Raw genomic sequence first — 10,922 nt, forward strand, 5'->3', positions numbered from 1 at the left:
AATAGCACAGCTCCGCTGGCTGCCCGTGTCATTAACTCCTAATTCATTTCGGAGGGGACGGGGGGAGGGGGAGCACCCCAAACAAAACCAGCCCCGAAAAAAAAAACCCGAGGTTTCTCCCCTCCCTCCCGCTCCCGAGCCAATGGTGTGAGTCACCCCTCGACGTCAGGCCCCAGCGCGGGCCCTGATTGGCCCACGGGGCGTTTACTCCACTTCCCAAAGGAGGAAAGAGCCGGGGAGCCCCCAGAGGGGGAAAAAGGGGGGCGGCCCCGCAGCGCCTCACTCGCGCAGTCCCCGCGCAGGGCCGGGCAGAGGCGCAGCGCAGCTCCCCGGGCGGCCCCGCTCCTGCCTCGCTCCGCACCCGCGATGGCTTCTCCTTCCAAGGCGAAGGAGGTTTTCTCCTCCGACGAGGAGGGCCCGGCGGCCGGCGCTGAGGAGCACCACAAAGTCAAGGTGTCCAGCTTGCCGTTCAGCGTGGAAGCCCTCATGTCCGACAAGAAACCCCCCAAAGAACTGCCGCTGGCCGCGGCGGGGGGCAGCGCCGACGGGGCGGCAGTGGGCACCTCCAGGAACCTGCTAGCGCTGCCGGGCCACGGCTCCCGGGACGCGCACAGCCCGCCCGGGGCTCTTACAAAAACCTTCGACACCGCTTCGGTCAAATCGGAGAACTCGGAGGACGGCACGTCCTGGATCCAAGAGGCCGGGAGATATTCCCCTCCGCCAAGTGAGTGGCCGGGGAAGCGGGGGCTGCGCGGGGCTGCGCGGCGGCCGGGGAGCGAGGGCGGGCGGGCAGCGCTCCGGCCCCGGGCTCCGAGCGCCGGTCCCCGAGCTGCGCTGCTCCCCGGGTGCCGAAAAGTTCAGAAGCACGCTGGATGTATACATATATAATACGTTATATATGTATTTACATCTACGTGTGTGTGATTTTTATATGGTTGTTACATATCTGTTCATATATATTTTTATATACATTTATGGAGTTATATATTTACATATATGATAACATGTGTGTATATAAACATATAAGGCTTTTAAAACCATAGAAAAATCAGGAGCTACCACCGATTAGATCCCTTTGCTCACTCGGCTCACCGGCTGCCAGATCGTACATTTATCCCGTTGCAACGAGAATTGGAGATTCTCCGTGTTCCTTCTCCCTTGCACCAAATGTTCTAAAGCAATCTTCTCGGTCTTAAATACTCAGGAATTGTCCCTTCCACCCTTGCGCGCTTTCTGCGCGCTGATTCCCGCCGTGGTCTCTCCTGCCTCTGTGCTTGTCAAAGTTTCTCGAACCGGGCCTGACCTCTTTAGCCCCCTGCGATGTCTCTCGACCCCCTCCCCACCGCCTTAGGGACAAGCGATCGGAGGTGACAAGTCACTTCTTAAACCTTTTTACTGTACCAGCCGCGCTGCTGTGTCTGCGCCGAACTGCATTTCGCTTTCGAGGACATCCTTTAAAAAATAATAATAATAACTGTTTTTAATAAATTAAAACCCCCAAAATACCTTCAAGAAAAGGTGAAAAACGTAAGTGGTAAACTCTGCCTTCCCATCGCCGAGAGACTTGGCCGCTGTACACCTGTATTAGCAGATCGATCCTGTCTCATCCACACATCTCCGAGTTCCCTGGCATATATTAAATGCTCTGCTTTATTTAAGTTAATGACTTTACGGACGCGAACTATTGAGCTGGGCAGTCTCGCAGAATTTGCTCCTGCAATCTAATAATGCAAGAAGGAAGTTTAGCATTATTACAGCTCCTCTTTTATTTGGGACCATCATTTCGATTTGGCTTTCAGCCGCTTCCCTTCCTTTGCGATAACCCCGAATTAATTTGATTTCTAACTTGCTGGAAGACGGCCCAGGAGAGGGGAAGCAGCCCGTCCATGTCATTCCCTGTGTGGTTCCAGTTTGCGATTTTCACGTATTCTCAAGTATGCTGGAAAAGCGTGAAGTGTGTGTTCCTACCTGACGCCCGTCTCTAAAACTGCCCTAAACCCCAGACTTAGACAAGGCCCAATTTTCTCACGGTACTTTTTTTTTTTTTTCATTCGACATTCCTCCTTTTTCTCTGTTAAAATCGGCGGTTCTTAAGATCTGCACAGTAGCTTTGAAAAGGATTTCAGTAGCTAGGGAGTTCGGGTCCAGTGATTTCGGTAGGTTTTGGGGTGAAAAATGATGGTCATGGAAGGGAAGGACCTTCGGCCTCGATTATCTTTCTGATTTCCCACCTCCCCGGCTCTCGGACCCCTCAGAGCCGGTGTCACAGCAAGAGGCAATGACCGGTTCTCCGGCAAGAAGCCCGTCTGTCCGTGGAGGGTTTTGACATAAGAAGCAGCTATTCGGTTTATTATTACGAATATTACGGGTGGAGCGAACTGGGGGAAAAGCTGTAAAGTTAGATTTTGAGCAACGCAGAGAGGGAACCGTGTCTTCAAGTGATGATTTTTGCCCGACACTGGCCAGAAAACGAAGAATAAACAGAAATAAGCCCCAAAAACAGCGAAACAAATCACTGCGGCGAGTGTTCGGGGACTGGCGCGGGATAAACGCAATTACAGCGTCGGCGCTGGCGACAGTTCCCGCTCCTTATCAGAGTTTCTCAGTCACTTGGGGGGTGGTGAGGGAAGAAGCCCGTGTACGTTTAGGTGTATTTCGGGGAAAATAGCTGTCCGGGATTTAACTTAAAAGCACGTTTTTGCGGTTTCCCCTGTGCGTAGCAAAAGTCGGGACGTGTCGGGCTGACTCGAAAGCCGAGGAAGGCGCTGGGGAGATCCCCGGAGCCCCTGTAGACCATCCCTCCTGGAAAGAACCCCCTTTTAGCTGGGTCTTTGGGGAACATCACCTCGAGAACAGAAATAGGTTGCGTTTAAAAAGAGAGAGTAGAATGACGGGGTGACCGGTAGTGAATGTGGTATCGATTTAGCGTACTGTGAATTCACTGTAGTTTTTAGGAGTGAACCAAGTGCCACGGTGAGCACCTTAATTATTACAATGCCCCCGTGTGATCCTAAGACATTATTTGACAAGTTGTTTTCTAAGGGGGATTTGTTTATCGCGTTCAGCATCTAGTAGAAGAGTAAGAAGATACATTTAATTTTCTCAGCTGTAGCTGTTTTCTCCTTCCCCTTTCTAAACTTTTGAACACTTTCCTCGTGGGATTTTTTAAATTGCATGGTATTCAATTAAACGGCTTCGTGGTCCAGTTTATTAAAAAAAAATACAGGAAGAAAATTAAAAGGGTTCAGAACACACGACGTGCAAACAGTGACAGGCGCTTGAACCAGACACTACAGCACGTACAAAATTTAGCAGCTGCTTAAGAGGAGTCCGTATGTCATTTTCTGTATCAAGCTGGAGAGACAGGGTCGTTTGTCCTGTGGCCCGGGAGTGATATGAAACACAGCCAAATATCAAGTTTTTTAAAGTCAGCTGTATGCTTTTTAAATTATTCTTTAGATTACAAAATTATTAGTGAAATCCAAAGTGAATCTAGAGACAAGTAAGCAATGTGCCATCGCAGGCAAATGTGCCTGACCTGGTTAAGATTATAAAGTGAGCAAGAGAGGTAGAAGATCTCCTGACTGACTTGTATTGACTACAGATGCTGCAGCTATGGGGTGGGTTTTTTTGTCATAAAAGCCAAATGTTGGCGAAGGAGTGTTCTGCTTTCTTCTTTTTTTTTTTTTTTTTTTTTTGATACGTGCTGGAAAACAGAAAATAGTCCTTGAAAAGTTAGTAAGCAGAGGGAAAACTTTCTCTCGAAGAAACAATAACAAGAAAAAACACCAGCTGTCTAAAACACAAAAAAATATAAGACCTACTTTTTGAGCTGTCAGAAAAAAAATAGTGTGGAGTTGTTAGTCTTGGTGAAGAAATCCTGGAGTGGGGTTTGTCTCTTGCACCACTGTCCTTTGTGAATGTCCTGCGTTTGTGTATGTGTTTGCTCTATGCTGTATTGGAATTACTGCTCCAGTTCTGCAGCTCCCGAGACAGCTGTTCTGTGTGCTCGAGATGTGACCCCTATGATGTGAATCCCAAAGTGATGTGCTGTGTGTGTAGCTGTGAATCCTTCGTGCTCTGTTTGCCTACAAGCTGCCCTTTTGAAATCACTGAGCATAAATTCCACTTTCCAGGACATCTGCTGAAGTCCTGTGAACAAAACTTTGGCCAGGAAGAGATTTCCAGAGCCACTTGCAAAGAGATCCGCTGTTTTGAGGGTATCACCTGTTGGGACTTCTCCTTCAGATCCCCCCGCTCCTTGCCCCAGCCCTCAGCAGCAGCACATCTCTCCAGAGCACCCAGCACCCTGCTTTTGTGATAACCGGCCTTTCCCTTCCTTGCAGGACACCTGAGCCCCACTGCCTGCACCCTGCGGAAGCACAAGACGAATAGGAAACCCCGAACCCCGTTCACCACTTCCCAGCTGCTGGCTCTGGAGCGCAAGTTCCGCCAGAAGCAGTATCTCTCCATCGCCGAGAGAGCCGAGTTCTCCAGCTCCCTCAACCTCACAGAGACCCAGGTCAAAATCTGGTTCCAGAATCGGAGGGCTAAGGCCAAGAGACTGCAGGAGGCTGAGCTAGAGAAGCTCAAAATGGCAGCGAAGCCCATGTTGCCGTCTGGGTTCAGCCTCCCTTTCCCCATCAACTCTCCCATCCAGGCTGCCTCACTGTATGGAACATCCTACCCTTTTCACAGACCTGTGCTCCCCATCCCGCCTGTTGGACTCTATGCTACTCCTGTTGGATATAGCATGTACCACTTGTCCTAAGAAGATCACAAAGATGAAGCGACGGTGAGACAGACTTCCTGGTGGATCATGTCCAGCCCTGAGAAGGCAGGACCCCAGCCAGTACTGGCCATTCTTTCTGCACACTTCTATCCGCCACCCTGAGCGTACAGGAGTTTGCATTAGCAAAGCAAGGCATCCTGTATGCTACGGGTTGGGTGTCTTCCGAGACACTCTGAGAGCTCAGAGTCTGATCTTCAAAGAAAAAAAAAATGTGTAAAAAACAAAGAAAGAAAGAAAAAAAACATAAACAGGAAAAAAAAAGCATTTGAGCAAATGTAAGTTTTTTGTACAGTGCACATAAAACCAGAATAAAAAGGAATAGGTGAAAAAGCAATTTCATCTTAGGGAGGCAGAGATTTTCTGATGCCTTTTTGATGGGGCCAACACATATTTAAAGTAAGAGGGGTGCATGCCCTAAACCCACACTCTCAAGTGTCATCGCTTAATTATGGGGTCTGGGGGGGGTGGGAAATGAAAAGATCTAATAAAGGTTTGGTTGGTTTTGGTTTTTTTGTTTGTTTTGGTTTGTTTTTTTCTGTTTGTTTTGTTGTTTTGGTCATTGTTTTTGTTTGTTTGTCTTTTGTTTTGTTTTGTTTTTTCTGTTGTTTTGGTTTGTTTTGTTTTTTTAATAAGAAAACAGAGCCCTTAGCTAAAGACACCATGTAAATAGAAACTAGACCCAGTAGAGTCTGAGCAATGTTTGGAACCAGCAAGTTCCTGCATTTCTGGGGGTAGGGAAAATTTTCGCACCCCATACCTTGACAGATGTTTGCAACAAGGTGAGCATCAGGGGCCCTAAATATAGAGCAACAACTTCATCCACCATTGGCTCCTGTAATGCCTTTGTCTGTATAAACAGCTTCAGCATTTCTAAAGCACTGTGAGGGGAGGTAAAGTGCAAGGGAGGGTTATTAGGCAGTCTGGGTCTTTATCTCTTCCTGTTGGCATACTCAGAAATTTTTGGCTACAGCCAGGTAATCTTGGCTCTGCAATGTTATTTGAAAACCAGAAGAGAGGGAAGGAAGCTTTCCGGGGAAAGAAGATGTGGGTTGTTTCCAGAGTGGTGGTGAGCAAAGGATTGTTGAACACTTCTGGGAGATGTTTGGGGTTTTTTATTAGTATTTGCATCAGTCTGTACTAAACAGAAGAACGCTCCAAGTCTTCCTCTCCTTCCCTTGCTAAGGATGCCAATGTGATTCATACTTTAAGCCCTTCTTAAGAGAGATCCAGGTATCACAAACAACTCTACTAGTAGGATGGTGGGATGCCAAGAGACTGTGTAACCTGTCTGTCCCTGCGGGAGCTCCCCACGCACCTGCAGGACCTTCCCCAGGCTTCTCCTTGTAACTATTGTATTATGTGTATTATTCTTGCTAAACTCTGTGAGAAAGTTACTCCAAAGCCTGTGGAGCACTGAAGGCAGAGCTTATCCTGGATTGGTTTTTAGCGTGTTGTTGTGGAAGAAAAAAAAAGAAGCAAACAAGAGAAAGGGGGGGGAAAAAAAGAAAATAAAGAAAAAAGCCACGAGTTTTTGCTGGTTTTTGGTTGTTTTGACCCAGGCACTGTCGCCACCTGGGACCCGCTATAAGTGAACTTCCCCTCTCCCTTCCCCTCGTCCCTAATCTTCCATTATAGGAAAGTCCCTTTGAAAGGGATGCCTTGTACAATTTTATATATTTTATTGAAGATTTATTATTTCTTATCTCTTATTTCAAATTAAATTTTAAAAAAGAAAAAAACATGTTTAATTGCGTGTGGGTCTGTGTTTGGAGTTCTTTAAAAAGTAACTTCTCTCCGTGTGTGTTTTGCACCCCTGGGTCAAGTTCAAAGAAGCGTTTGGGTTGCCTTTATGATTATTTCCCCTTTCTGAATCTGAATTAAAGCCAAATTTACAGCACATGAAGGTGAATTGCAAGTCAACAATTCAAAGTCGAAAGCCAAACCTTTTATGAGGTTTCCTTGTTTTTAACAACGGCTTTTAGGCGCCTCTGTTCTTTACAACATCATACTCTGGTGATGTTTCCATCACTTTTCTCAGCTCGTGTGCTTTTCTCTTTTGCTCAGGACTGTCCCTCCGACTCGCCTTCCCACTGACCTCAAATCTGCGCTTAATTTAATGGGAGAATAGTCGCGACCTTCACAGTAGTTGGGGGTAATTTTGCACAGGTAAAACCTGGCAGGGACCCTGCAAAACTTCAGTACCGTTGCATTTCAGGGCTCCCATGCGCTGTCAGCCTATCCCACAGTTTTCGGGGCAGTTTCCCTCAAGGGACGCACTCATGTGCTCCCCGGAGAGCAGGTGCCGGACCACTCGCCCCTGACCTTCCTGGCGAGGAGGGCTCGGGTTTGCTCAGATAAGAGCGGTACTCGGGAGGTCAGGGCTAATTTTTTTACCGTCTCACATCGAAAGTCCCACGCTGGCCCGAAGTATATTTTGTTGTGGGAGGCTTATTCAGATTAGGAGTGACCTCTGGGATCACAGCTGGAGAAATAAGTGGATTTGCCTCTGCCGAAGCAGCCGGGCGATCCGATCCCCTTCTCCGGGCTCTGCCGAGGGCCGATCGCGCTCCCCGCACACGCCGGCGGGCAGAGCCCAGGGGGGCGCCCGTTCCCCCTCCAAACCCCCGCCGGTCTCCGTGCGGCCCCGACGGGTCGGGCCGCGACTGGGCCAGAGGGAACAGGGCAGGGAGGTGAAAACACCTCCCGAGCTGGGCTGTGAGGAGGGGGCTGCGGGCTGGGTTAGCGGCTCGGGGAGCTCCGCACATGGCGGATCCTGCCCTGTTCTACCAGCCTCCCGATTGCGGAAAAAAAAAACTGTGATAACCTTCCCGCTTTGCAACTGGAGGGGAAAAAAAGCTGGGGGACTCTAATCTCCACGCAGACTTTTCAAATTAGCATTTACTGCTGCATAAAAAATGGAGACAACCGCTTCTTTCTCGGTCTCTCTCTTTCTGAAGTATTATCCCCCCTAACTCCAGGGCAGGGTGAAGGTTTTCTCGTCCCTGTCCTTCCCCGGTCGATTGTCCCGAGTGCTTTCTTAGCTGGGCTGGGCTGGTTATAAATAAACCAGCGGTATTTTTTAACCTTCAGTATAAATCAGCTGTGTCAGGGATTACAGCTAAATCTTTTCGCTGGAAATTCTTTGAGAGCAGGAGCTTTGTGTGTGTTATGATAGATCCTTAAATGGATACAGATTTATTGCAGAACACAAGGGTGTTGAAGGAAAAGCTTCCAAATCTCGGTTACAACCTGTGCTATGGGAAAGGAGGACGGATCCGTGACACCTTCCCCGAGCCTGCGGATGGCATGACAATTCACCCTGCGCCCATTATTAACTTGTTCCAATTAAAGCCTTCAGAAAGGCCGAGTTAATTGAGTATTATATTTTATTAGGAGGTAGGTGTCAAGCTTTACTCATGAGACTTCATCATCGGCCTAATGGGAGCTGCCCCGCAGGCAGATCTGTAACTGAATAAATTACATCAAGGCAGGGAAATCAGAATGCTACCATTAAAAGCGATGCACTTAGTGAAATTCCTCCTCCACTTTCGCAAGAGGCTGTGGAGGTGTGGCTTTAATTAGTTATTTTAATGCAAAGTTAAATTGTTCCCAAAGTATTTTCTGACACAAAGCAGATGCGATGATTAGAAGTTGAGTGAGACTGAAAGGAGTTGGCATCTGTTCCAGGTACATCTATATATTTTAAATTCCCAATAGAAAGTGAAAAATAATTAGAGCAATAAATAATAAACATTTAAAACAACGCGATAAATTATCCCGATCCTTAAAATCCCGACTTGCTGAACGGCGGCTCAGGCCAGCCGGGCACAGCGCGGCTCTCCCGGGACCCTAATTCACGAGGTATGGATTTGTTGACATAAACAGTTAGGAATGGGCTTTCTGACTCGCTACGGCCAAGCGTTCATTACCTAACGCCACGGGCGCTCGGAGCCTGCATTTCATGTTGTCACGTTGCCTTGTCAAACCCCGGAATTCCTGCATTTTATGGGGAAAGAGAAAAAACTCGCTGGCTGCGGCGCGGCTGTTGAGCCGGCGTGCCTGAAAGCGCCGGGGTTTGATCTCCGCCGGGATCCCCGCTGCGAGGCCGGGGCAGCGCGCACCCTGCTCGGCGGGGCGGCCCTGGAGGCGACCCGGAGGACCCCGGGGCCGCGGCCGGCCTCAAGGGCAGTACCGTCGGGGATGGAGCTGCTCCCAGCTGGGCACTGGCTCCCGGCACCGGCTCCTAGTAGCGGCGGAGGCTCCGCGCAGGAGCGGACACCTGCTTCGCGGGTCCCAGCCTGGGGGGGGACGGCCAGCCCCCAGGCTGGGCAGATCCGGGTGGCAAGTGGAGCCCTGCGACATCATCCCGCTCCCGGCCCTTCTGTGATGTGTTGGGCGCGGACATCCTCGCACATGGGGGTTTACCCGCAGTCACAGACGAAACGGGTGCGCGCGTGTGCGTGCGAGCACATACATCCCTCCTATAGGAGGGAGCTGTACATCACAGGTTTCTATATAGTGCCCGTGCGTCTAGTCACACAGACGCCATCGGCACCCGAATGCGCGATTCCCGCACACCTGGGGCTTTGCGGGATTTTTTGCGGTGAGGGTGTAACTCACGGCAGAAGAAGGGGAGCCCATGCAGGGCAGGAGGGGGTGGATGACCGGAGATGACCCACCCGCCCAGGAACCCCCCACCTCCCCGTCCCCTCGCGGCGCCCCCGGGAGTGCGGGAGGAGGCTCCGAGCCCCGCAATCGCCCCGCGGCTCCGCGCAGCTCCCGCGCAAGTAGGAGGGAGTCAGTGGAGCAGCTGCGGAGGATCCAGCTCCCATCGAGCCCAGGGAAGTTACCATTTAGCTTTCTTCAAAGTACATTTCCACTCTCTATTCGTCCCCTTTTTAATTTCCCTGCAGACTAACATGTCTCCTTGTTGGTTTTGTTTTGTTTTGTTTTGTTTAAAAAAAAAAGTGAATAATTAAACGGGACAAAAAAATCCCCACAAGCAAAACCCAACACTCCTCCAATTTCAGTGTATTTCTCTCGTGTTCACGATCAACAAGCACCACAGAGATTGTAAAAAGCCTTTTCCGGGGACCATTTCGCGAAATTAAGCTACTTTCAGCAGTGCCCACGTTCTTTGCGTAGGAAGTTTCTTTCGCCAAATAAAAACAATGCAGCTATTCCGATTTTTTTTTTTCCTCCCAGAGCTGCTGGGGGGAGAGGGAATATTTTCCCAGCGGAAAGTATGAAGGGTCGCAGGGAAACTGCAGAGCTCGTCCGCGCACTGGGAAACACAGGAACGAACTGGGACACTGTTCACGCTCCTTGTCGGTGTCGAACACCACCGAGGAGAGGGGGTGACTTTGGGGTCCTTTCTTGTTGTTGCTCTTTTTATTTTGATGTGAGTTTGACTCCCTTAGTCCCTCGATGAGTGTTTCCCACCGTAATCCATAAGGCATTTGGCGGGTGCTACCAGCAGTTCCCAACTGCTTGCACGAAAGGAATAAAAATCTTTCCATCCATTATATTTCAGTCTTTTAACACCAGAGTAATTCTGTCCCTGCTGTTTTAGTGGAAATACGGGTCTATAAAGCTGCAACGGCAGTATATTTTAAAATGCTACCATTTTAAAGGGGATTGGAATAATTCTGCTTTGCGTGGGAAGGAAAAGTCTCTAGCAATGTATATACGATTAATGTTTTATAACACTGTTCAAGGAAATTAAAAACATTCTGTGATATTCTTACCGTAAAGGCAGGTCGTTTTTGGCAAAGTGTTCTGTATATGTATTTCTTAGATTGCTGTGTTTTGAATAAGCAAGAATCTCGTAAAGCAAAAAATAACCATGTTCCTTAAAAGTATGCGCTACTCGTTTTATTAAACTCATTATGCCAGCGTTCAACTCAAAGTTTGTTTTAAGTAAGAATATTTTCCCAGACGTGTAATGGATTGCTTGAAAACAGAATTCTTTGCTTTTTAATGACCTGTAATGGCCAATTCATTACAACGGCGCTTATCAAGGTGCTGCGTTAAATAACAAACCGGTTCTCGAAAACAAAAAAGTCATAATGAAAAATAAGCAGTCAGAATAATCTCCCATCTCCGAGCCAAAAAAATGCAATAAAATTAA

General features: G+C 48.6%; 1 protein-coding gene across 1 annotated transcript; it reads left to right on the plus strand.

Annotated features, from left to right (window-relative positions):
* Positions 1–366: 366 nt before the first annotated feature.
* Positions 367–5,227, plus strand: MSX2 (msh homeobox 2; the record flags this gene model as incomplete). Its single annotated transcript, XM_082063405.1, has 2 exons — positions 367–724; positions 4,347–5,227. 2 exons carry the CDS (start codon positions 367–369, stop codon positions 4,769–4,771), a joined length of 783 nt encoding a protein of 260 aa, XP_081919531.1. The 3' UTR covers positions 4,772–5,227.
* Between the last annotated feature and the right edge of the window lie 5,695 nt (positions 5,228–10,922).

The sequence above is a fragment of the Streptopelia decaocto genome, assembly GCF_964273445.1.
Source record: "Streptopelia decaocto genome assembly, chromosome: 12".
NCBI lineage: Eukaryota > Metazoa > Chordata > Aves > Columbiformes > Columbidae > Streptopelia > Streptopelia decaocto.